The 27,097-nt window shown below is 39.6% G+C and overlaps 2 protein-coding genes across 3 annotated transcripts in view; one reads left to right on the forward strand and one right to left on the reverse strand.

Moving 5' to 3' along the window:
• Positions 1–22,752, forward strand: part of LOC104098623 (uncharacterized) — a 33,600-nt gene extending 10,848 nt beyond the window's left edge. For both annotated transcript variants that reach the window (XM_009605407.4, XM_009605406.4), the window contains 5 exons: positions 21,306–21,401; positions 21,490–21,644; positions 21,725–21,821; positions 22,112–22,189; positions 22,277–22,752. In XM_009605407.4, coding sequence (XP_009603702.1) covers positions 21,306–21,401; positions 21,490–21,644; positions 21,725–21,821; positions 22,112–22,189; positions 22,277–22,384 — 534 coding nt within the window. In that variant the 3' untranslated portion in view covers positions 22,385–22,752. The remainder of the gene's footprint in view (positions 1–21,305; positions 21,402–21,489; positions 21,645–21,724; positions 21,822–22,111; positions 22,190–22,276) is intronic.
• A 142-nt stretch (positions 22,753–22,894) lies between these two features.
• Positions 22,895–27,097, reverse strand: LOC104098620 (GCN5-related N-acetyltransferase 4, chloroplastic). The gene is made up of 3 exons (XM_009605405.4): positions 26,811–27,097; positions 24,904–25,300; positions 22,895–23,403 (listed from the first exon to the last, which is right to left on the reverse strand). Exons 1-3 carry the CDS (start codon positions 26,968–26,970, stop codon positions 23,127–23,129), a joined length of 834 nt encoding a protein of 277 aa, XP_009603700.1. The 5' UTR covers positions 26,971–27,097; the 3' UTR covers positions 22,895–23,126.

Below are 27,097 nucleotides of genomic sequence, written 5' to 3' on the forward strand. Positions count from 1 at the left end.
CTTTTTATTTTTCTTGAAAAGGAAACGTTGCATCCTACATAATATTCTGAATACTTTATGACTCCAGAAAGTTGTAGGAGACTGCTTGTGCTCTTTGCAAACTATTTTGCTTTTAGTGAAGAAAAAGGTGAGTTCTAATCGCTGACCTACATTTAACATCTTATTTCAAACTTTAACATTCTGTTTTTAATAGATGAATTTACTAGTTTCTACCAAGAATTTTGTGTCGTGCTAAGTCCTTTTATATAGACAAGAGTGGGCTGCTATAATGGTGAGCACCCTCCACTTCCAACCAAGAGGTTGTGAGTTCGAGTCACCCCAAGAGCAAGGTGGAGAGTTCTTGGAGGGAGGAAGCCGAGGGTCTATCGGAAACAGCCTCTCTACCCCAGGGTAGGGGTAAGGTTTGCGTACACACTACCCTCCCCAGACCCCACTAGTGGGATTATACTGGGTTGTTGTTGTTGTTGTTGTTGCTAAGTCCTTTTATGAATTCTCCAACTACATAAACATGTGTTGATAACTTTAAGATCTCTCTAGTTTTAGGAGATACTGCTGATGTCGCCCAACTATGTCCTAAAAGGAACTAAATCATAGCTATCAAATATAATTATCCGAGCAGGGTCTTACATCCTTTGTCATGGGAGGAAAAATACATTTCATTTCAGGTGATAAGTCTTTTGAATTAATTGACATTAGTGAGGATTACAACAAATGGTTTGTTTTGATTGAGCGGGGGACAAGATTCACTAGCAGAATCAAGATCGATGAAGAGAACTTGCGCTGGGTTTGTGAAACATTACAGAAAGCCTCACGTGGTCAAGGCAACCTCTACCGGAGGTGGGGGAGGAAGATCCATTCCGACCTGTTCAGAGTTTATCAAAACTACAATGTTTATGGCAGATATGTTAGAGAGGAAGCATGGTTGGGAGATAGAAGGTCTGCTATCATTATTCCAGAAATAGATTACAACAAGGGTTTGGGAGACATAGCAGGGAGGATCCTACAATTTCTGGGGAAGAGCATCAACATCAAATTTCAGAACTTTGCAGATGTGCAGAACAAGAAATATCTGGATGCAGCAAAAATAATTCAGTGGCCAACGCAGCAGACTGAGTCACAGGAGCAAACTAAGAATGACAGGGGTGACGGAAACAAAGATGATGAAAACTTCTACTCCAAATGCTTGGTGGGAACATTCAACGATGCCTTTAATCTCAGCCCCAACACGGAAGTTATCAAAAAATGGTTCCTTTACAGGTGGAAGATTACTGTTGGACTTATTATTACACCATTAGGCCACAATAAATTTCTCTTTGAATTCCCATCAACGCTTGAAGCGGTGCGAATCATAGCTGGTGAGTGGTTCTGGGATGGCAGGCGTCTCATGCTTCAATGGTGGTCGCCGGAAAATGGTGCAGCTCCGACCAACAACAAATCTGAGCAAAAATGGATAAAGGCCTTTGGCATACCATTGCATGCATGGAACCCCAATACCTTTCGGTTTATTGGAGACAACTGCGGGGGCTTCATTGACACTGATGAAGACACGAAGCTTAGGTCACACCTTTTTTGGGCTAGAATTTGTATTAATTTTAAGGAAGGTGGTTTACCCAACAATTTGGTACTGGAAATTGGGAAGTTGAAGTACAAAATTACGATTTTGGATGACAATCTCGTAGAAATTGTCAGCGGTGACGGAATAGAGAGAGCTAGAGGGGAGGTGAAGAAGATGAAGTCTAGTACAATAGCTTCCTCGAGCCAAACAAAGACGGCTGATGTCCAGCCTGTCAAACCTAAACCTTTACATTTGGGTTTGAACCACTTTAATTCAAATAAAGTGGTCAAAACACCTGTTGACCCAGTCAACACCCCATCCCACTCAGTGAAAGCCCAAAAGGGTAAAGAAAAGCAGCAGGTCTTGGGCCATAAATTGGATCAACTCTATTATTCTAAGGGCCCAAAAAACAAAGAAAGGAAAGCAAATAATAAATCAGTATGGATGGCTGTTGGGCCAATCTCTGATCCTTGCCTCAACAAGTCTATTGGGCTCTTGATTGAAAACAGCTTCGACCCTATATCGATGGAAATACAAACAGCTTGTGCATAACCCACTATAAGAACTCCAGCTCCACAAGCAACCACCTATGAGTTGACATCAGAGGCCGATGATGAAGCAGATCGTGCAACTAACATCCACAATCATGTACGCCCTTGGATACCGACATTAGTACCATCAATTATAAGCTCTTCAGAGGCAGAGTTATCCCCTTATTCTGAATTCTTCTCTCTTCCATGGTATGGCATGGACAATTCGGGTTTGCAAGTGATTCAAAATCCTGCGGTTGTGGAAACATCAAGGTGGACAAAATCAGTTATGTCTAAAGCATGCAAAGCATTTGGGTTAAATGTTGCTGGATTTGAACATGAAATTTTTGACATCATACTGCGAATGGAGGAAAAAAGGCGTCTACAACTACAAAAGCAAAAATCAGTGGTGGATCCCAAAGAGAGAAGCAAAAAGAAGCAGACAATCGAGCTTGAAAGACTGAAGTGTGGACTTAATTATGAAAGTAGAAGCAAATGGGACAGGGTCAGGTACTACAAAGCCTTTTCTGGATGAAAATCAAAATTCTTAGCTGGAATGTGCAGACCTACTGCCAATTTTGATAATCTAGCATGCATCTCCACAGAGGAGAAAGACTGGTTGGAAAGAGTGTTTGAAGAAGAGGAAGTAATAGCAGCAATCAGGGCATGTGCACCAGACAAAGCCCCCGGCCCAGATGGTTACACTATGGCTTTTTTCCAGAAAGCTTGGGATATTCTAAAGCAGGACATCATGGGGGCTTTAAACCACTTTCATCAAAATTGCTATATGGTTAGATCTTGTAATGCCTCTTTCATAGCATTGGTCCCTAAGAGGAAGAGTGCTATTGAGCTCAAAGATTTCAGGCCTATAAGCCTCATAAGCAGCATCTACAAGATAATAGCAAAGTTATTAGCTGAGAGACTCAAATCAGTGATTGGGAAGCTCATTTCAGAGAATCAAAATGCCTTCATCAAACAAAGGCAAATTACTGATGCAACTTTGATTGCAAATGAGACGTTGGATGAAAGGCTAAAAAGTGAAATTCCAGGCATCCTATGCAAACTAGACATTGAGAAAGCATTTGACCAAGTTAATTGGTCATACATGTTTTCAATGTTAAGGAAAATAGGATTTGGTGGCAGATGGATCATGTGGATAAAATATAGCTTGACCACAGTCAAGTATTCGATTCTCATCAACAGAAGTCCAGTCGACTTCTTTTCACCTAAAAAAGGATTACGGCAGGGTGATCCCTTGTCTCCTTTCTTGTTTATCCTAGCTATGGAGGGCCTTAGCAAGATGTTGGACAAAGCAAAGCAGCTGCAGTGGTTAGATGGTTTCAGTGTTGGGAGACCTCAAAGGAATGCAGTGTCAGTCTCACACCTGCTCTATGCGGATGACACATTATTTTTTTGTGGAGCAGAAATATCTCAGGGTCAATATCTTAATCTAACTCTGCTCATTTTTGAAGCTATCTCTGGACTTCATATCAACATGGCAAAAAGCATTATCTACCCTATTAATGAAGTTCCTGACTTGGGAGATCTAGCTGATATTCTTTGTTGTGGTACTGTTCCTTCCCCGCAACATACCTGGGCCTTCCATTGGGAGCTAAGTACAAGTCTACTGCAGTGTGGAATGGTGTGCTAGAGAAGGTGGAGAAGAGATTGGCAACATGGCAGCTGCAATATCTATTAATAAGAGGCAGGGTAACCTTGATTAATAGTGTAATGGACAACATACCAACCTATTACATGTCACTATATCCTATGCCCAGCAAAGTGCTCAAACAATTGGACAAACTTGGAAGGAATTTTCTCTGGAAAGGGAACAGTGAGGGTCACAAGTTTCACCTGGTCAAATGGGCCAAAGTAACTCAACCAAAGGACCTTGGTGGACTTGGAATAAAAGACTTGGCAAAACACAACAAGAGCATGCTAATGAAATGGCTTGGGAGATTCGGGGAGGAAGACGCCAACCTATGGAAGAAGGTGGTGACTGCTAAACATGGACTCAGTGTTTAAAAAAGCGCCCGCTTCCTCGCTTTAAGCGAGAAGCGAAGCGAAGCGAGAAGCTGCACGCTTCACCCTGCTGAAGCGACTGAGGTGTAGAAAAGCGACAGCTTCCCACTAAAAAGCGAGAAGCGGGAAAGCGATGCGATGCGAAGAAGCGACCGCTTCTGTGTTTTAAAACAGACCCAGCCCTATTTTATTAAAAACGAGGTCTGGTCTTTCATTAAACTAACAAATGCAATGAGACTAGGGTTTTAAAGACACTAGTCGACTTCTTCTTCTTCATCGACTGAAAGCATCAACTTCAAGTTCAAACAACAGGTATGTTCTGATTTTTCTTCTCCTTCTTCTCCTTCTTCTTCTTCTTCTTTTTCTTTTTCTTTCACTGTTTAAACGTCCAAAAAGCAGCGAAATGCTGGCGAAATTTTTTTTTTACCTTCGGTTCTTTCTCAGAAATAATGCCAATTTTTAAACAGTGAAAGAAAAAATTGCCCAGTTTACTGTCCAGTTTTTTTTTCTCCTCTGCCCAGTTTTTTTTATTTTACCTCTAATTTTTATATCCTTTATTGTTAGTTCTTATTGTCTTTCTTATGTGCTATGTAGTTGTTCTTTTAATGGCGAAGAAGTTGAAGAAGTTGACGAGCAATATAATAATGATAATGGAATACAATAATTTGACAATCTTGTAGAAGAATAGGATGCTCATTTTGTGCTTTAATTGATGCTACTATTTAGTTTTCACATTGAAGTATTGAACATTTGATTACAATTACATGTGTTGTCTATGCAGTATTAATTTTAATTTTTTTTAAAAATTCCGCTTCACTTCAAAAAAGCGAGCGCTTCGCTTCTCGCTTCTCGCTTTAAGCGAAATGGGGATTGTCGCTTTTTCTCGCTTCACGCTCTTCACAACACTGCATGGACTACAAAATCACTGGTGTACTAAACTCAGCAGGTCTCCTCATGGTGTTGGCCCATGGAAACACATCAGGAGCCTTTGGGAGGATTTTTCACAGAATATTTCATTCAAGGTGGGTAATGGGTTACATGTTAGATTCTGGAAAGATATCTGGTTGGACAGTCTCCCACTGGAAGAGAGCTTTCCACTACTGTTTCAGATTGCTAGTGATCCCAACTCTACAATAAGTCAATACAGATCAGGAAACTCATGGGTCCCACTGTTCAAAAGGAATATGCATGACTGGGAGTTAGGTAGTTTGTTTACATTGCTTGGTAGACTGGGAACCTTCACTATGAAAGAGCAGATCCCTGACAGAATCAGATGGGTTGGTTGTGACTCAAGTCCATATTCAATGAAGATAGGCTACAGACGCATATGTGAGCATAATGGAAACATTGACTCGTGGCCATGGAAGCTCACCTGGAAGACAAAGCTTCCAACAAAGGTTATCTGCTTTACTTGGACTGCACTCAAAGAAGCCAGCCTAACTCAAGACAATCTCTGCAAAAGGAGCTTTCAGCTGGTAAATAGATGCTACCTATGTCAGCAAAGTTCTGAGTTAGTCAACCACATATTCTTACATTGTCCAGTGGCAACAAATATGTGGTGTATGTTTCTTTTTATCCTGGGAATAAGCTGGACACAACCACAGGGCATCAGGGAAGCAGTGGAAGGTTGGAGCAGCTGGAAAGTTGAAAGGGCCATTAAGAAAGTCTGGAAGATGATCCCAGTATGCATTTTTTGGTGCATTTGGCAAGAAAGGAATCGCAGATGCTTTGATGGCATTTCAACTTCTATACACGCTATCAAAGCCAATTGCCTTGTGCAACTATTTAGTTGGAGTTCTCTAACACCTATAAATAATGTAATTCCTCTTCTAGATTTTATTGGATCTCTGAGTCTAGCTTAACTCAGTTATATCCTTACTTTTGTTTTTGAGTTAGCTCCCTAAGCAGATTAAGTCTTTGTAATGGAGCTAACTCAATTCCTTCTTGTAACTTTGCATCTTCTCGATGCCTGCAATGAAGAATCTTATTTCATTAAAAAAAAAAAAAAATTATCCAACCAAAGTTCGGGGTTGAATTCAAAGGTAGCAGTGTGGGAAATGAAGATGGTTAAAATTACTAAGTCCTTTCTACAGTGCCAGTCAAATATGAAATGAGTGATTAAAACTAGCTGAAATGAACAAGTAACATAGAGCAAGTAGTAACTAGAAAACAAGTTGAGAACCAATATATTTAGGTAGTTGAGATTTCACCCCACCTCTATCGCCTAATTAATTTGTTAATTTGCCGAATTAGCTTTTAATTTACTTGAAATATTGTTATGGTCAATACTAATTTACCCTGTAGAATCTCCCATCCCAATGGTTCTATCTCAATTAGCTTGGAAGCTAATTGAGGTTCTCTAAGAGCAAATTGACTAATACCCAAGGTAGAAATAGCTATCCGTATCTTATTTCCATATATCCATTTACCTTGCCAGTTAACCATTACCTAATCCTAAAACCACTTTCCCAGATAAGAATTAAGATAAATGGACATCAATCAAATGTTGGTCACTAGCATAGATTTAATAACTAGACAACAATAAAATCAAGCAAGTTCAAGGAATTAATTAAATATCCATTAATCGACAAGAGGGGTTGCTTTAGTGGTGAGCACCCTCCACTTCCAACCAAGAGGTTGTGAGTTCGAGTCACCCCAAGAGCAAGGCGGGGAGTTCTCGGAGGGAGGGAGCCGAGGGTCTATCGGATACAGCCTCTCTACCTCAGGGTAGGGGTAAGGTCTGCGTACACACTCAGACCCCACTAGTGGGATTATACTGGATTGTTGTTGTTGTTGTATTTGGAATAAAATTGCAACTAGGATTTTAGTTTCACATAATGTAAATTGAAATAAAATGAAACTTAAGTAACAAACATGATGGTGACGAGAGCAAAACCGGTGTGTAAAAACTGAAGCTCGCTAGTCAAAGATAGTATAGAAAAATATCGTTTCTACAGGGATTGGTTTAGAAAATGTTCAAGTAAATTTATGGAATGTCGCTATTCAAGATGAATCGCACTTTTGATTTGAATTGATTAATGACTACAATTATTAACTAAAATTACGACTAAGTAAATTCGATCGGAAAACTAGAGAGTAGAGCTAAAGCGGGTTGTTATCAATATGAGAAATAAGTATCGTGACACGGTAGGTACATCATCGCTATCCCGGATCTAGCTCTGTTCAATTTCACTCTTGAAGTTTTATTAATTCTCACGAATTCGACAGGTGATTAGCCTATTCTTATGGTCAAGATTCTTCTTTCTAATAAACCTAAATCTTTCAAATAAACTAATCTGAAGTGTAGTGAAATGTGCAAGAATCTCGTTGGTAGGAATAGTCTAAGAGAAACTGTAGATTTTTAAGAAGAAGAAAAAGCTTCTTGTATATCTGTGTATTTCTTACATCCCTAAGCAAAGGTATTTATACACTAAGTCCTCTGACTATTTTTTGAAGGAAAATAAATTACAATCAATCAGAAAAAAATCTTTCCTAATAATTAGGTCAATCAACACTCCCCCTCAAGTTGGTGCAAAGATGTCGCATATGCCTAACTTGCACACCAGTGTATGAAAAGTCTGTTTGTTAAGACCCTTGGTAAACATATCAGCTAACTGTTTTTCTGATGGCACATGAAACAAACTCAAGACACTAGTTGTAATTTTTTCTTTGATGAAGTGTCGATCAATTTCCACATGCTTTGTTCGGTCATGCTGGACTAGATTATGAGTTATACTGATGCCAGCCTTATTCTCATAGTACGAGGAAAGTTTTCCTTTTTCAGACAGTCTCAATTCCTCTAGTAGCTTTTGTAGCCAAAACATTTCGCAAACACCCTGGGCCATAACTATATATTTTGCCTCCGCACTTGATCTAGCAACTACACTTTGCTTCTTGCTTCTCCAAAGTAACTAAGTTTCCTTCTACGAGCGTACAGTAACCCAGATGTAGATCTTCTGTCATCCAAAGATCCAACCCAATCCGCGTCTGTAAAGGCTTCTATTTGGAGGTGATCATGTTCGGAGAAAAGTAGACCTTTTCCTGGAGCAAACTTCAGATACCGCAAAATGTGCTAGACAACTTGCATATGAGGATCTGACTCACTAGGCTAACTGAATAAGCTATGTCTGGTCTAGTGTGGGATAGATAAATGGGTTTTCCAACCAATCTCTGATAGCTCTCCTTATCAATTGACTCTCCAACTCCGCTTTGTAACTTGTGATTGCTTTCAACGGGCGATTCTGCGGGTCTACAACCTATCATATCAGTTTCTTTCAAGAGATCCAGAATATACTTCCTCTGAGAAATAAAGATTCCTCTTTTTGATCTAGCAACCTCAATTCCCAAGAAGTACGGCAATTTTCCTAGATCCTTGATCTCAAATTCATGTGCCAACAATTTCTTCAATCGGGCCATCTCCTCTTTGTCATCTCCTATCATTACTATGTCATCAAAATAAACTATGAGAAGAGTGAGTTTACCCGTATGATGTCTTATGAAGAGGGTGTGATCAGCATTGCTTTGTTGGTAACCAAAAGGAGATCATTGTTTTGCAGAATCTGTCAAACCAGGCTCTGGGATTGCTTCAGTCCGTACAAGATTTTCTTCAATCTGCATACCTTTCCTTGACTTTGTTCAGTATCAAATCCAAGAGGAATCTCCATATACACCTCTTCTTCTAAGTCTCCATGAAGAAATGCATTCTTCACATCAAACTTTTGCAAGTCCCAATCAAGATTAGCTGCACAAGACAAAAGAATTCTAATAATGTTCATCTTAGCAACAGGGGCAAATGTCTCTTGATAATCCACTCCATAAGTCTGAGTGAATCCCTTAGCCACCAGTCTTGCTTTGAATCTTTTAATCAAGCCATCAGCTTTGTGCTTCACAGTGAAGACCCATTTGCAGCCAACCAACTTCTTGTCTGGTGGTGAAGTGACAAGTTCCGACGTCTCATTTTTTGACAAGGCCTTCATTTCTTCAATCATAGCTTGCTTCCATTTAGGGTTTGCAAAAACTTCCCTCCAATTCTGCGGAATAGACACAAAAAAAATAGACAAGCCAAAGGACAGAATTATATGAGACAAAATTAGATAAAGGGTGTTTGGTGGTGCAAGATCTGACTCCTTTTCTGTGAGCAATAGGTTCATATAACTCATTAGGAAATGTAGATAACTCACCAGCAAAAGAAGGTTGAGCTTTGGTAGATTGCATGATGGCTTCTTCTGCTCTATTTTTCCTTGAGTAAGTTTTCAAATCAGGCCTATCCAAGCGCCCAATAGTCTCCCTCTGAATTCTTTCTCCAATTTCACTTTTCCCTGTGACAATGTCATCAAGAGGTCCAGTAATGGAACTAGGTAGGATCACCTCTTCCTCCTTACTGCGGTGATGGGGTAATACTGAAATAGGGCTCAGATTCTCGAAAAGTAACATCCGTGCTAACAAAGGATCTCCTAGATGGAGGATGATAACATTTGTAACCTTTCTGTGTCGGAGAGAATACCCAATGAAAACACACTTTATAGCTCTAGGATCAAGTTTTCTAGAATTTCTAGTGTGGACAAAGCAAACACACCCAAACACCTTTGGAGGAACAATATATTCATTCTTACCCTTTAAAGCTTCCAGAGGACTTTGAAAATTGAGGGTTTTAAGAGGCATTTTGTTAATAAGATAGGCAGCCACTAGAATAACATCCTCCTAATAAGGTTTTGGTAGATGCATGGTGAACATAAGAGATCGTGCTACTTCTAACAAATGTGTGAGAAATAATATACGGGAAAGTTATATTATTGATAATGTTAACTATAATACAAGTACCCATATTTATAACAATACACAATACCTACACTACTCCTATTCCATGTAGGACTATGCTTATTTACATTATAACTAACTAACACTCCCCCACAAGCCGGTGCATACAAATCATATGTACCGAGCTTGTTACATATATAACTAATACGAGGACCAGTGAGGGACTTAGTGAAAATATCTGCAAGCTGATCATTCGACTTCACAAACTTTGTAGCAATATCTCCTGAGAGTATCTTTTTTCTGACAAAGTGACAGTCAATCTCAATGTGTTTAGTTTTTTCATGGAACACCGGATTTGATGCAATATGAAGGGCAGCTTGATTATCGCACACAAGTTCCATCTGGCTGATTTCACCAAATTTCAACTCCTTGAGCAATTGTTTGATCCAAACTAGCTCACATGTTGCCATAGTCATTGCTCGATATTCTGCTTCTGCACTAGATCAAGCAACTATATTTTGTTTCTTGCTCTTCCAAGACACCAGATTGCCTCCTCATAAAACACAATATCCGGACGTAGAACGTCTATCAGAAGGTGTACACAATACCTACACTACTCCTATTCCATGTAGGACTATGCTTATTTTCATTATAACTAACTAACACTCCCCCACAAGCCGGTGCATACAAATCATATGTACCGAGCTTGTTACATATATAACTAATACGAGGACCAGTGAGGGACTTAGTGAAAATATCTGCAAGCTGATCATTCGACTTCACAAACTTTGTAGCAATATCTCCTGAGAGTATCTTTTTTCTGACAAAGTGACAGTCAATCTCAATGTGTTTAGTTTTTTCATGGAACACCGGATTTGATGCAATATGAAGGGCAGCTTGATTATCGCACACAAGTTCCATCTGGCTGATTTCACCAAATTTCAACTCCTTGAGCAATTGTTTGATCCAAACTAGCTCACATGTTGCCATAGTCATTGCTCGATATTCTGCTTCTGCACTAGATCAAGCAACTATATTTTGTTTCTTGCTCTTCCAAGACACCAGATTGCCTCCTCATAAAACACAATATCCGGACGTAGAACGTCTATCAGAAGGTGTACACAATACCTACACTACTCTTATTCCATGTAGGACTATGCTTATTTTCATTATAACTAACTAACACTCCCCCACAAGCCGGTGCATACAAATCATATGTACCGAGCTTGTTACATATATAACTAATACGAGGACCAGTGAGGGACTTAGTGAAAATATCTGCAAGCTGATCATTCGACTTCACAAACTTTGTAGCAATATCTCCTGAGAGTATCTTTTTTCTGACAAAGTGACAGTCAATCTCAATGTGTTTAGTTTTTTCATGGAACACCGGATTTGATGCAATATGAAGGGCAACTTGATTATCGCACACAAGTTCCATCTGGCTGATTTCACCAAATTTCAACTCCTTGAGCAATTGTTTGATCCAAACTAGCTCACATGTTGCCATAGTCATTGCTCGATATTCTGCTTCTGCACTAGATCAAGCAACTATATTTTGTTTCTTGCTCTTCCAAGACACCAGATTGCCTCCTCATAAAACACAATATCCGGACGTAGAACGTCTATCAGAAGGTGTACACAATACCTACACTACTCCTATTCCATGTAGGACTATGCTTATTTTCATTATAACTAACTAACACTCCCCCACAAGCCGGTGCATACAAATCATATGTACCGAGCTTGTTACATATATAACTAATACGAGGACCAGTGAGGGACTTAGTGAAAATATCTGCAAGCTGATCATTCGACTTCACAAACTTTGTAGCAATATCTCCTGAGAGTATCTTTTTTCTGACAAAGTGACAGTCAATCTCAATGTGTTTAGTTTTTTCATGGAACACCGGATTTGATGCAATATGAAGGGCAGCTTGATTATCGCACACAAGTTCCAGCTGGCTGATTTCACCAAATTTCAACTCCTTGAGCAATTGTTTGATCCAAACTAGCTCACATGTTGCCATAGTCATTGCTCGATATTCTGCTTCTGCACTAGATCAAGCAACTATATTTTGTTTCTTGCTCTTCCAAGACACCAGATTGCCTCCTCATAAAACACAATATCCGGACGTAGAACGTCTATCAGAAGGTGATCCTGCCAAATCAACATTTGAGTATCCAACAATCTGCTCATGGCCTAGATCCTCAAACAATAATCCTTTACCTGGAGCCGATTTTATATACCGAAGAATGCTGACAACTGCATCCCAATGACTATCACAGGGATAATCCATAAACTGACTTACAACACTTACAGAAAAGGAAATGTCAGGTCTAGTCAATGTGAGATAATTTAATTTACCAACCAGCCGCCTATATCTTGCAGGATCGCTAAGCGGCTCCCCCTGTCCTGTCAGAAGTTTAGAATTCGGATCCATCAGAGTGTCAACAGGTCTATAGCTTGTCATTCCTGTCTCCTCAAGAATGTCTAAGGCATACTTCCGTTGTGAGATCACAATACCTGAGCTAGACTGAGCGACCTCAAAACCCAGAAAATACTTTAGTCCGCCCAGATCCTTAGTCTGAAAGTGTTGAAAGAGATGTTGCTTCAATTTAGTAATACCATCCCGATCATTGCCGGTAATAACAATATCTTCAACATTGACCACCAGATAAATACAGAGACTTAGAAGGAGAATGCCGATAAAACACAGAGTGATCAGCTTCACTACGAGTCATGCCAAACTCCTAGATAACTGTGTTGGACTTACCAAACCAGGCTCGAGGAGACTGCTTTAAACCATTAAGTGACCGGCGCAAGCGATATACAAGGCCACGAGACTCCCCCTGAGCAACAAACCCAGGTGGTTGCTCCATATAAACTTCATCCTTAAGGTCACCGTGTAGAAAAGCATTCTTAATGTCCAGCTGATAAAGAGGCCAATGGCGAACAACAACCATGGATAGAAAAAGGCGGATTGATGCTATCTTAGCCACGGGAGAAAAGGTATCACTGTAATCGAGTCCAAATATCTGAGTATATTTCTTGGCAACAAGACGGGCCTTAAGTCGATCAACCTTGCCATCCGGACCAACCTTGACTGCATAAACCCAACGACAACCAACAATAAATTTACCTGAAGGAAGAGGAACAAGCTCCCAAGTACCACTCGTATGTAAAGCTGACATCTCGTCAATCATAGCATGTTGCCATCCTGGATGAGACAATGCTTTACCTGTAGACTTAGGGATAGAAACAGAGGACAAAGAAGATATAAAAGCATAATGGGGTGATGACAGGACGATGATAACTTAAACCGACATAATGGGGATTAGGATTAAGTGCGGTCCATTGGGCGCGGACGGCGATGATAAGTCAAGAGTGGTGTTCCTGTGGCTGGGGATCTAGGAGGAGCAACACTAGACTCCTCAACGGCTGGGGATCTAGGAGGAGCAATAGGAGCAATACTAGACTTAATGGTTGGTATAGGTAAGACTTCTGTTGTTGAAGGTGGTGAAGGAGCTATAGTAAACTCCTCAAAGGTCGGTATAGGTAAGACCTCAGATATATCAAGGTGGTCAGAAGAGGTAAAAAAAGGTTTAGACTAAAAAAATGTGACGTCAACTGACATAAGGTACCTACGAATACAAGGTGAGTAACAACGATATCCTTTCTGAACACGAGAATAACTAAGGAAGACACACTTGAGAGCACGAGGAGCTAACTTATCTTTCCCAGAGGCTAAGTTATGAACGAAACATGTGCTCCCAAAAACACGAGGGGGAAGAGAGTATAAGGGTGACTGAGGAAACAATACTGAATATGGAATCTAATTCTGGATGGGAGATGAAGGCATCTGATTAATCAAATAACAAGTTGTGAGAACTGGATCGCCCTAAAACGCAACGGAACACGAGATTCAATGAGAAGAGTGCGAGCAGTCTCAATGAGGTGCCTATTCTTTCTCTCTGCAACCCCATTTTGTTGAGGGGTATAAGGATAAGATGTCTGATGAATAATTCCTTGAGAAGTCATAAACTGCTGAAACTGAGAGGATAAGTATTCTAAGGCATTATCACTGCGAAAAGTGCGAATAGAAACACCAAATTGATTTTTGATTTCAGCACAAAAATTCTGGAATATAGAAAACAACTCAGAACGATCTTTCATTAAGAAAAGCCAAGTACATCTTGAATAATCATCAATGAAACTAACAAAATAACGAAATCCCAAGGTTGAACTGACTCTACTAGGACCCCATATATTAGAATGAACTAAAGAGAAAACAGACTCTGCATGACTCTCAACACTACGCAGAATGGAGGCTTGAGTATGTTTCCCAAGCTGACACGACTCACAATCTAATGTAGACAAACTAGGCACCATTTTCTGAAGCTTGGATAAACTCATATGTCCTAATCGTCTGTGAATTAGCTCCGGAGGATTTGTAACTAGACATGCTTTGGAGGGATTGAGTGAGTTAAGGTAGTAAAGGCCTTCTGATTCACGCCCTGTGCCAATCGTCTGTCCCGTACTGCGGTCCTGCATAATAAAAGAATCATCAATAAAATATATACTATAATGGAGGGCACGAGTCAAACGACTAACAGATGCAAGACTAAAAGGACAGCCAGAGACAAAGAATGAAATCTAGAGTGACAGAAGATAAGGGATTAGCTTGTCTAACTCCTTTTGCTTTAGTTTGAAACCTATTGGCTAAAGTAACAGTGGGAAGAGACTGTGAATACACAATATTCGACAAAAGAGATTTATTACCAGAGATATGATCAGAAGCGCCTGAGTCCATGACCCATGGTCTAAGAGTACTAGACTAGGAAACACAAGCAAAAGAATGACCAACGACAAAAGTATCAGTCTGAGCAACCGATGCTACTTGTGGAGATGTCTGCTTACTTGCTCGATACTGAAGGAACTCATTATATTCTCCTTCAGATAAAGAAAATCCCTGGTTACCTGTAGTCTCGGTCTGAGCAACATAAGCATTTTTGGGTGGTCGACCATGTAAAGAATAGCACACTTCACGAGTGTGTCCAAGTTTATAACAATAAGAACACTTGGGTCTAGATCTTCCAAAACAACCTCCTCCTTGTCTATTCTCCATAGTTTGAGATGCCCGATTTTCCACTGTCTGGGATGCGAGAACAGAGGAGTCGAGTGTCTGTGATGAGATCACTTGGTGACTTGGTGCTGCAGCAAGGCGAAATAATCGAGAGAATAATTCATCAACTCTAGGGACAGTCGGACTAGCCAAAATTTGGTCACGTACTGAATCAAGGTCATTAGGAAGTCCAGTAAGTGTAAGAACTAGAAACATCTTCTGTCGTTGCTCTTGTTGCTTTTCAATGCTAGCATAAACTGGCATCAACTTCTCAAATTCTTCCTGTCTGTACTTGTCCCAAGTATGTAGACATATCCAATTCCTGTTTCTTCAAGCTTGTCATTCGCGATATCACATCATAGAAATGAGATACGTCATTAGTTTATAAAGTACGAGCCTTTTCCCAAACTAAATAATATGTTTGGAATGGACGGAACAAGGGCATCAACTTGGAATCAATAGATCGCCACAGGATACAACATAACTGAGCATCAACCTTCTCCCAAAGTGCTTTGGCCTTTACATCTCCTTCGTTAGCCTTTTTTGTTAAATGATCTTGAGCTGTTGAACACCTTGACCTTTACACCACAATTCAACAGACGAAGACCAAGCTAAGCAGTTTGAACTTCCCATTAAAGGTTTTGAGGTAATCATAATACCAGAACTTCCAGAACCCGTGTTTTTAGACCCAAAAACATCAAGTCCGAGAGACATGGTTGGATTGGAAGAGAGGGTAAGCCCAAGATAAGCAGGTTGAACTTCCCATTAAAGGTTTTGAGGTAATCATAATACCAGAACTTGCAGAACCCGTGTTTTTAGACCCAAAAGCATCAAGTCTGAGAGACATGGTTGGATTGGAAGAGAGGGTTAGCAAAAATATCAGCAAATAACATAAGAGAAAGCCGAAATCTAGATAATTTTGCCGCAAAAATCAGAAATTGTCGCCGGAAAATAAAAAAGTCGTCGGATTTTGGTGTAACTTGGATGGTAGGCTCGGAAAAGCCTCACGAACAAGCTGTATGAAGAAAAAAATTCGAAATCTGGCCGGAAAAAGGCCACACGCGCTGGCACGTGGAGAAACAGTCGCCGGAATTTCTGACCACCGTTCCGCGCGTGAGGGCGCGTGAGAGGTCGGTTGCCGGAGATCTTTTATGGAGTTTGGTCGCGGAAGGCTTGGGGACCCTGTGGTGGTATTGGTTTTCGCACAACACCAACAGAGACTGATCTGACGCAAATCAGCCCTAGAAAGTCACCGGGATTTGACGCACAACAACTGTCCAATTTTTTTTTTCTTTTCTGGATGTGTCTCACTCACGCTCTAATACCATGTGAGAAATAATACACGGGAAAATTATATTAATGATAATGTTAACTATAATACAAGTACCCCACAGAAAAACTGGAGCGGCTTCAAAGGAATTTTCTTTGGGATGCGGCAGATGGAACTAGAAAGTTTCATCTAGTGAATTGGCAGACAGTCACTTCCCCAAAGAAGTGGGGTGGACTTGGAGTAAAAGATCTCAGGGTATTCAACAGAGCTTTGCTGGGGAAGTGGCTGTGGAGATTCGGGGTAGAAGAGCATGCTCTATGGAGGGAGGTCATAGCAGAAAAGTACGATTCCACGGAAGGGGGTTGGAGGACCAAGGCAATCACATCACCATTCGGGTGTGGCATGTGGAGGAACATCATGAAGAACTGGGAAACTTTCTATGGCAACATCGCTTACAAGGTGGGAGATGGAAGGAGAATCATCTTTTGGAATCACAGGTGGTGTGGAGAGGCTACTCTGATGGTCTCTTTCCCCCACGTCTTCAGAGTTTCAAACCAGAAGGAATTGATGGTCCAACAAATTCGCAAGGAGCATGAAGGGGGATAGTATGAGACCTCTCTTTTAGAAGGAACATGCAAGATTGGGAGATTGCGGAGCTCCAAAATTTGTTGGCACTGCTATACGGGCAAGACATGCCCCATCCATCTTATGATTCTTGGAGATGGGGGTTGCGTGGCGATGGTTTGTTCATCGTAAAGTCCTACCAGAGTATGTTGGTGAGAGAGGAGACTACTTTCCCATACTCCTCGATCTGGATTCCTAAGGCGCCACAAAGGTGTGCGTCTTTGCATGGCTAGCAGCGAGGGGAGTGATTTTGAAGAGAGGAATTACACATGTTAGTTGGTGCTACATGTGTAAAAGCTCAGGGGAAGAAGTTGATCATCTTATGCTGCATTGCCCTGGGGTTTATGGAGGGCAATCCTGAATCTTTTTGGTGTTCAATGGGTGATGCCAAACGCTGTAAAGGAAATGCTATATAGCTGGGCCGGTTTCCGTAGAAGAAGCAAGCAAAAGGCGTGGAAGTTCGCCCCATTAGCTCTCATGTGGTTAGTCTTGGGAGAGAGAAATAGGAGAGTTTTTGAGGGGATTGAGTCTCCGTTTTCACATCTTAAGAATAGTCTTTTATCTTTGATCGCTTTCTGGTGCACATATATAGCCCCTACTTGTGTAGAAGATTGGGCGTCATTTGTAGAGAATCATGTTCTGATGTAAATTCTCTACTTTTTGTATACTTCTTGTATGCGGGAGTTTTTTCTCCCTTTTGATTAATACAATTTACCTTATAAAAAAAAAATACAAGTACCCCTATTTATAACAATACACAATACCTACACTACTCCTATTCCATGTAGGACTATACTTATTTACATAATAACTAACTTACAAAATGCCTATTTTTTCTTTCAGCGACCCATTTTGTGCACTAGTGTAAGGACAACTAGTCTGATGGACTATCCCATTGGACTCCAAATAAGCACCAAATCTTTTATCCATGTATTCGCTGCCATTGTCAGTTCTCAAGATTTTTGTTTTGACATCAAACTGAGTACAAATCATCTTATGAAATGACTGAAAACAAGAGAAAACTTCACTTTTGGCTTTTAACAAATATACCCAAGTCATCCTAGTGCAACAATCAATGAAAGTAACAAAATATCGACTACCAGATAAAGAAACAGTTTGTGTAGGACCCCATACCTCAGAATGAATAGTCATAAACGGAGTTGTGCTTCTATTATCGCTCACATGATAAGAGTTTCTAGTATGTTTGGCATATTCACACGCATCACAAAACAAAGATTTAAATTGAGTCCTTAAAAACAAATCGGGATATAACCTCTTCGAAACAAAAAATGATGGGTGTCCTAACCGTCTATGCCGTTGTATTATTTCTTGGTTGACATCCTTACTTTCCCCAAAAAAGGCTTGACCAAAGTTTTGAATTCCATCTAATATATACAAGTCATCATGCAATCTACCATTGCCAATCCTTTTCCTTGTTTGAAGATCCTGAAAATTACAATGATCGGGAAAGAACTCGATTTTACAGTTTAGAGCTTTGGTGATGGCACTAACAGATAAAGGATTGACAGGGAACTCAGGGACATGGAGCACGGATGATAGTTTAATATTGGGAGTACAAACGATAGAACCTGTTCCAGAGATAGGTGTTAAAGAACCATTGGCTATTTTAACATTATATCCTTTGAGACACGTAGAATAGTTTTGAATGCTTTTAGAAGAGCCTGTCATGTGTCTATTTGCACCAGAATCAACAATCCAAGAATTAAGGTGAGCAGCAAAAGCATTACCTGATTGCACATAATTGGATGTGGCAACATTAGCGGAGTCAAGTTTGGCTAGGAGGCGATGAAGAAACTGAATTTCATCTGAAGACAAGATTTCTTTAGAAACCGTCTCCTTGAATGTCTCCATCAGAAGGAAATCTGAAGAAAATTATTCAAAACTAATCTGCCTCGCCGGAAATCAAATCTGTCTCGACGGAACCAGAAGGGGTTTGTGTTGCGGACGAGAGAGAAAACTCGATCTTTTTGATAAAAACGGAACCCTAGTGCTGCGAGGGAGATAACTCACCTCAAAAAGGCAACAATGACTCTGATACCATGTAGATTTTTGAGAAGAAAAAAAGGTTTCTTGTATTTCTGTGTATTTCTTACATCCCTAAGCAAAGGTAGTTATACACCAAATCCTATGACTATTTTAGGAAGGAAAATAAATTACAATCAATCAGAATAAAATCAAATCAGATCTCAATCAAAATCAAATCTTTTCTAATAATTAAGTCAATCAACATTTCTTGTGAATTTTCTCAATTTTAATTCAAACGATAAATTGCAAAGCTCTTTTGATTTCTTTAAAGAATCACCAAAGTAAATTAAGGCATACGTTGCAACAATATTCAATAAGATGTTCGTTTTCGATTAAACAAAATAAAGAATAAAATCACAACTAAGATTAAAACTCCTCCAACCAATTCAAGCAATCAAACACGAGGTAAATTCATGAACAACAATCAAGTCACCAAATCATGTCAAACCTTAAGGTGAACTACTTCATAACAATTGAGAAAGTTATCATAAAATAGTTAAGAAACATAAAAATCATCCAAACCAACTTCACGATACAAACTCTCGTCTTGAATCGATCAATTGTAAGAAAACGGATGAAAATCAGGTGTTTTTCCTCAGCCGCTTTCCAATAGCTTCCTCGGTCGAATTCCCCTTCAAAGTCGTGTTTACAATGTATTTATACCAAGTAGGAATAAATCTGGACCAAGATACCCTCTTTATCCCGAAAAGGGGAAAACCAGCCGCCATTTTGCACTGGCGGGTCACCCGGCGCAAGGCCCTGTGCGACCCACTAGTGGGACTTTTCAGAGAGGTGCTCTTTTCATGTCTGCTACTTTTCTCTTGCCGCGTCTGGCGCCCCACGCGGCGCGGTAGCGCATTTCTCTATGCTTCCGATTTTTCTTCACTTTTTAACATCATGGTCCTCGAATCCCGAACATGATCCCGATTTAATTCTTTCGACTTTTACTCAGACGTCGAAGTTCCAATTCATCCATTTTAGCTCCAACAATACTTCTCAACTCGGAATCACTTCCTACTAGGCACAACACACGTAATAAGTACAAAGTACTAGCAATTTAGCTCAAACACGATTAAAGTGCAGCAATTAGAATGCAAAATGTAGCTAAAAACATGTGTTCCTAACCATCAATGGGTAAAGAGAATTAGATAGAAAATGGCGAACTACAATGTTGAATTCCTCCAAAGTTGAAGTTAACATGCTTCCCAAGTCTCCAAACCCTTGTTCCTCAGCTTCCCAGCTTCAAAGATACTAAAAATAACCCTAAACATTCTATTTATGGTTAATTAAAATTTAAAACAAATAATAAAGTTCCAAAAAATGTCCCTCCGAACTACTAAACCACAGACCCACATTATTCCGCGATCCGCATTATGCCTCTTGCTAAACTTCTGAAGTTTTCCTTCTGCCTGAAAGCGCAGTCCGCACTTTTGACCGTGGTCCGCAAAATAATTTGATCAAAAACCTGCTCTCTGAATCTCCATTTCACGGGAGCATTTTCATTTTGCCTCAGCATAATTGCAACTTCAAAGAGTATGTTCTGACACTTAAAATCATGGACCACATTCTTGCCTCCCTGAATATGTTGACTTGGGCCTAATACTGACTCTGATCTCCGTTCTGCGGGTTGTTTCACGTTCGGCAGTTCTTCTTTTCTTCTTGCTTTCAGCTTGGCTTCCTCGAAATTCATCTTCAAAGCTCTAAAATCTAAATCTTCATTTCTTGGCCTCTTTTCTGCGCGATTTCCACTTCCTCGGCCATCTACACTCTTCTTCATGAAACCAAGCAATTTATGCCATAATTCTAAATTTAAATTTAAGACGTTAAAAACTTAGTATAAGACAATGATAAGTTGGCCAAAACCCAACTTATCAACTGCTTTCATTTAAACTTTGCATACTTCTATTGGAAAGTTTTTGAACTTCATTCACTTGGATGATACCCCAGAATCCCCACTTGTGGGATTACAGTTTACACTGGGTTTGTTGTTGTCACTTGGGGTGATAAAGCAAACCTGAAACACTAACATGTGGGTTTATTTCTAATAATTGCGCACTCTCTTCAATACAATCACAACTTTCAGGATTGAGTGTTGAGATAAACTGGAATCCTCCGATAACTAATCATCTTGTTCTGAACGAGTTTAGCCTGGTATAGTACATTTAAATTTGTTGAAGTTATCAGCATGAGGAAACTACAGCCTCAAGCTTCGAAACTGTGAAGCACTTGTATGCCTAAATAGATGGCTTATGACTCTTGCCATTACTTTACTTTTCTAATATTTGGGTTTGGATAGAGTTGAATGCATCAAATCTTTGCTGCCAAGCTTTAAGTTGCTCTGAGACAGATTGTACTTAATAGTAGAATGTTGACAGAACTCTGTTGGTGAGGAAGCACATTTGGCTATTGAAACTAGTGGGCATGGAGCTCTAAGGGAGAATCATTGGCTTGATGATGGTGCATACCTTATGGTACGTTTCTGCCAAAACTAGTCCCTGGGCTCTAAGATTTTTGCTGTCAGTAAATTTTCTAAATCTTGTTCGTGTTCCTCACTTGCAGGTGAAGTTACTGAATAAGCTTGCATCAGCTAGAACATCGGGACAAGGAGGCGGCAGCAAAGTCTTGACTGACATGGTGGAGGGTCTCGAAGAACCAGCTGTTGCTGTTGAACTTAGACTAAAGATCGATCAGAATCACTCAGATCTTAAAGGAGGGTATGCTATTTGTCCTTGCAATTTAATTTGGCTGAGCTTATTGTGTTTCTGTAAATTACGGAACATGCTTGTGCCTCCAGATCCTTCCGTGTATATGGGGAAGCAGTGTTGAAGCAGCTTGAGAATACAGTTGACTCAGATGCTAAGCTTCTAAAAGCACCTGTTAACTATGAAGGGGTAAGCTTTTAGCTGTTATCGTCCTTGCAGAAGCAAATCAAGTTACTCTTTTTGATACCATTGATTTATTATTATGTTCCTTGAAATTGGAGCACACCGAGCAGCAACTGCTTATGGCCAGCATATTTCATTTGTTTAGTCGTTGTGGTAGTCGTTGCATGTGTGATGAATCATCATATGTATCCTGCTGTTCGTCTGAAGTTCATTAGCTGTAATCTGCTAATCCCTGGATATCTACACAAGTATATTTGCGATTAACAGTCCCCAGATTATTTTGGTTTTGATGACAGGTTAGAGTTTCTGGTTATGGCGGGTGGTTCCTTCTAAGACTTTCACTACATGACCCTGTTCTACCCCTTAATATTGAGGTTACAACTATTCCTTTTGAGTATTTCTTGAGCTCTTGCAATTTTCTTCGAGTACAAATATCTGATATAGACTATATATCATTTTAGGCACCAAGCAACGAGGCTGCTGTAAAACTTGCTCATGATGTGCTTAATGCTGTGAATGAGTTCACCGCCCTTGATACCTCCGCCTTGACTAAGTTTGTTGGAGCATGAGTATGAGCAGTTGCGCTTTGCATTTATCTGTTGTCTAGATGATCATCAACCTTTTGGACAACCTGACCACAGGGCCACTGATGTGTTTTTGGAATCTTTCAAAACTTGGAAATGCTGGAATAGAAAAAATTTCCTTCACAAATCAAGAGCTGTATGTAATAAAGTTGTACCGTCTGTGCAAACAACATAAAAATGTGTGATAGGTACCAGGAGATACTTGTGATTACTTCGTTTACAGTAGTTGTTTGGTGCATCTTTTTACCTCAAGGACATAAAAATGTGCAGATTGTCATGGACAAACACAGAAATTTTGCATTTGCAATGTGAAAGGTGTGAAGCGGAAAAGCAAAAAACAGTTAGATGATTAACGCTAGTACTTTTCGCCTCCTAGAGTAACAAATATGAGGCTTAAGTTTACTAGTAACAGTCTTTGAAGGAGGTGATATTTACTTTGCAAATTGTATGAGCAACTATAGGATCTTTTCAGAAAAGAAAAGACTCATTGGGAAGTTAAAATGGAAAACTAACCTTTATATCTTTCAGTCCGATAATTATGTGTAAAAGAGTGCAAAAACTGCTACTATAAGGGTGCTTCCTAATAATAAATCAACTGCCATTGGTTTGGCAAGCATTATACAACAGAAACATTGTAAAGAAGAAATTTTGACTAGTTACAGCTACTGCTCCCTTAATTACACATAAATATACAAGTATCACACCCCCAATTGTTTACTAAACTGTCTTATATGTCCAGTAGTTTAATCAATAAATTGAACTGCATATTTGGGGATGTCTTTGGTTGAGGCCAGTTTGCTCCTTCTGGCACTTTGATGATTCTGAAGCCTTGTCCTATATATAACTTTATGGCTCCAGGGTTGCTAGTGTCACAATGTAAAGCAATTGCACGGCATCCCCAGCTTCTGGCTTGTGCCTCCGCTTTAGTTACAAGTTTTTTTGCTATGCCTTTTCGGCGGTATCTTTCCCGGACTGCAACATTTGATATATAGGCAATTCCTTTCCTGTAAAAATTATTAACGTCTTGCATAAGATAGAAATCATGTTCAATGCAAAACCTGTTGAGCAAAGAACTACAATGGTTTCATCAGCTTTTGATTGAGTGGATGTTATGTCAAAAAGTATATGGATGCACAAATGCACATAAAGAGCGGATGTGCACAAATGCACTCCACTAGAGCGGATGGACTAACCTCCCCATCCCATTACCAAGTATTTGTTTCTTAATCAGGTTTTTTATCCATCCCCTTTATTTCTTCAGTACAAGTAATCGGTACCCTCTTGTTCTACTTCTAACTAAGGCAAACGACCAACAACGGAAGCCATACAAACCCTGTCTCTTGTGAAAGAGACAGTTGGTTAGTATTATGTACTCCCTTGTCTCATTTCACATGATGCTATTTGATTAGAGATGGAGTTTAAGATACTAGTTTGATTTTATATTATATTAGTGATGGTAGAAGAAACTTATTAATATAATGGTTGCAAAGTGAGTGCACTCCTCCACAGTTATGGGGTTTAATGCTAAACATTCTGGGGATTCACAAGTCTATCCCTAGATCAGGGAAGGAAATTTCTTGTGTGTCGGAACAAGAGGGGACTCAAGAAAGCAGTAGTTGAAGTCAAGACTCTTATCCCAGCTGCAATTTGGTTGATTATCAGGAGAGAGGAACAATAGAATTTTAGAGAACAAAAAGGAGACTGTGAAACTCCCTTTGTACTATGGAATGGGAAGAATCACTTTACTCAATAGCCAAATAGCATCGGTGTATTGACCATCATATCAGACAGTGTTTTGAGGTTCCATCTTTCCATACAGGAAATGAGGAAAATACTACAGTAATTTACAATCATTAAGCATTTAAAGATCACCTAATGCCTAATCCGATGTTGTGCTTTCAAAATGTGGCCAATTAGAAAGCTTTAGAGATCTTCCATACATCATGACCCTAGACCGATCGAATAGTAAATTATAGTAACAGTTTACTTCTAGCATATGTTTAGTGAATCTGATAATAATGGTTAGCCAAAAGATGGAGTATTAGATGGACAATTCCAGGAAGACCTTATGAACTTTTGTCTAGTTGGAACACTAGGGGAAGCTCTACATCTAACAAAGACAGATGGAGAGTTTGTCCCAGCAGCTATTTGGTGGGCTGTTGGAAAGAGAGAAATTCAAGATGTTTTGAAGATGCAAGTAGCTTTACACAGAAGATCAAGATGAATTGTATTCTTCTTTTTAGTTTTTGGTGTAAACAAGAATGTATAGATGATCAGTTTTCACTCTTAGAAGAACAAGGATTTTTGGTTTCTGCTTTTTGTTTAAACATTTCAAGATGTAAATTTTGGTTTCCAGTACAAACAGACGTGCTGATGATTTCATTAATATATTGGATATGTTACCTTCTCACAAAAAATGGTTAGCCAAAAACTAGAATTTTATGGAAAGGCCATTTATTAAAATAATCTCCATCCCTCTGATAAGTATCCAAAACATAACTGACCTTCTCTGCCGCAAGGGTCCTTTTCTTGGAAGGAAATCAGCTACAGTATCCACAGTCAATATTCCAGTTACATAGCCCTTATTGAGACTCAATCGACCGTCAAATCCTCCAAGTTTCAATTCTTCTGTACCTATTAAGCAAGCCTCTTTATCTCTGCTTCCAACCACAGCAACAAGACAAGTTCTCTTGCATCCATTAGGTATGGAGAATCCAAATAGCATAGCAATCAGCCTGTCAATTCTCAACACAAAATCTAGAGGGAAGGCGTATTCAGGGAAGAAGGAGCTACAGTGAGTCTCAGCTACTTCCCAGCAGTCCTCTACCCTGGCTTCCCTTACAAAAACCTCAGGTGATGTCGTTGGGAAAAGCTCAGCTACTTGGCTGGCCCTACATAGACCTGTAAGAGAAGAAATCACTCAATTAGTTCTAGAAGAGAATGATAAGCCCAAGTTACGTGGCAAAACCATTTGAGCATATTGTAACATAAATACACATTATACATTGCAAAACCCTGATTTACCTTGCATCAATTTAAAGTAAATAGAGATTCTTTCTATTTCTAATATAAACAAATGCGGAGTTTGATTGAGTGAGTCATCCTTCCCCATTAAAAGACAAGGCTAGAGGATATTACATGACCATACTATAAATACTCTCAATCACTGCTGAGGGACACTGCTCCACATCTTGATAGTCATAATAGTTACACATTTGTTGTAGCCTAACTTCACCATTTGGAGACCTCCCCAGGGATAATCGGCGATGCTTTTTGTTTGCATGCTACTCATATATTCATCAACCCAACCCAACCCAACCCAACCCCCCCAACCCCCACCCACCCCAAGCATTAGTCAGCCACCGGATGGCACTTGTAACATTGGCAAAGAACAACTCCCAATTTGAATTTTCTTATGTTTCATTCTTAGCTTATGAAACTCCTACAAAATTTTAGGGGGCTCCATCTTCCAGCACTGCCAAGTGCTGAATAATTCCAATTTCAGTAACATAAAAGAGTTCTGGCTCTCTTTAGTCCAAATTTCTTAGTTCTCCTATGATATTATTGTCCAAGATTGTTATATCCTTGCCAATTGAATACATGCTGGTCCATAGAAATTTATAACAAACACTGGGAGGTTCACGAGATATATGAGAAGATACTTAAAGCAAGCATGAACATCCAGGAGGTTGTAAAGGGATTTCCACAGAAAGAGCTGGTACGCAAAAACCTTCTGGAGAAGGTTTGAAATGGTGAAGTGGGATAGAGTGGATGGATGATCCTGTAGTCATTTGGCCGGGGAAAGCTAGACAAGGAGTCGTCTACAATAGTTAGCCCTTCAACAAAAGGGCCCTTTTTCCTCAACTATTTTTATAGGGAGAATCAATCTCCCTTTTGATAGAATGTGAAAGGTCAACAGTGCAAAGCTTTTCTCTGGTTCCCCCAATTATTGGCTCATTCTACCTTCCCCGAGTTCGACTTAAACAGTCTGCACCCTCGGGTCAGATCCATTCAGCAAAAACCTTGCCAAAGATATGTTAACAAGTAAATTTGTTATAGACAAGTAACCTAGGCAAGTTCAACTCTAACAAATTTTTTAACTAATGAACTTTGCCCATAATTAGTAATCTATCCTAAAATTTTGACCTTTCATTTAGATAATTTAGCACTACTAACTTTTTCCTTCTTTTTTTTAAGCAAAAAGAAAAACAAACAGAAACCACTAGTGTACAATAATCACATCATGTTATAATCCGATCATTTCCTTCAGTATTCTAAGCCACATAAAACTAAAGTAACAAGTGAACACAGTCAAAATCATATAAAACAAACCCAAAATAAACAAGTGTTGTAGATATGTCAGTCTATAGCTATAACTAAATACTGATAGAAAAAGGAAAGTGAATTGGACCTGATCTTCTGGGGAGAGAAGAGAAAGATTTGGGAGAAGCCTTGAAATCGGAAGCAGGAAAGTGAAAAGGGATCTTGATAGCACCCAGATTTAGGAACAGATTGAGACTATTATTAGTACCAATTATACATGTTGTCCTTCCAAGTGGCACCGTCCGCATTTCTTGGAATTTTAATTTACACCCTCTTTAGTCTCTCTTTTTTCTTCCTCCAAAGGAATGGAGAAAGAAGCTAAAAGTCACACAGTGAGAGAAGAAGAGTGGAAAGGAAAAGGAAAAGAAAAACAAA

The sequence above is a fragment of the Nicotiana tomentosiformis genome, chromosome 5, assembly GCF_000390325.3.
Source record: "Nicotiana tomentosiformis chromosome 5, ASM39032v3, whole genome shotgun sequence".
Lineage (NCBI taxonomy): Eukaryota > Viridiplantae > Streptophyta > Magnoliopsida > Solanales > Solanaceae > Nicotiana > Nicotiana tomentosiformis.

Excerpts from the sequence above, each read along its gene's own strand:
- LOC104098620 (XM_009605405.4), bottom strand. The coding sequence starts at position 26,970 with ATGCGGACGGTGCCACTTGGAAGGACAACATGTATAATTGGTACTAAT. Across the intron at positions 25,301-26,810 it reads TTCTCTCCCCAGAAGATCAG|GTCTATGTAGGGCCAGCCAA; the intron begins GTCCAATTCACT and ends CTTCTCTTACAG. Across the intron at positions 23,404-24,903 it reads GGACCCTTGCGGCAGAGAAG|GAAAGGAATTGCCTATATAT; the intron begins GTCAGTTATGTT and ends TAATTTTTACAG.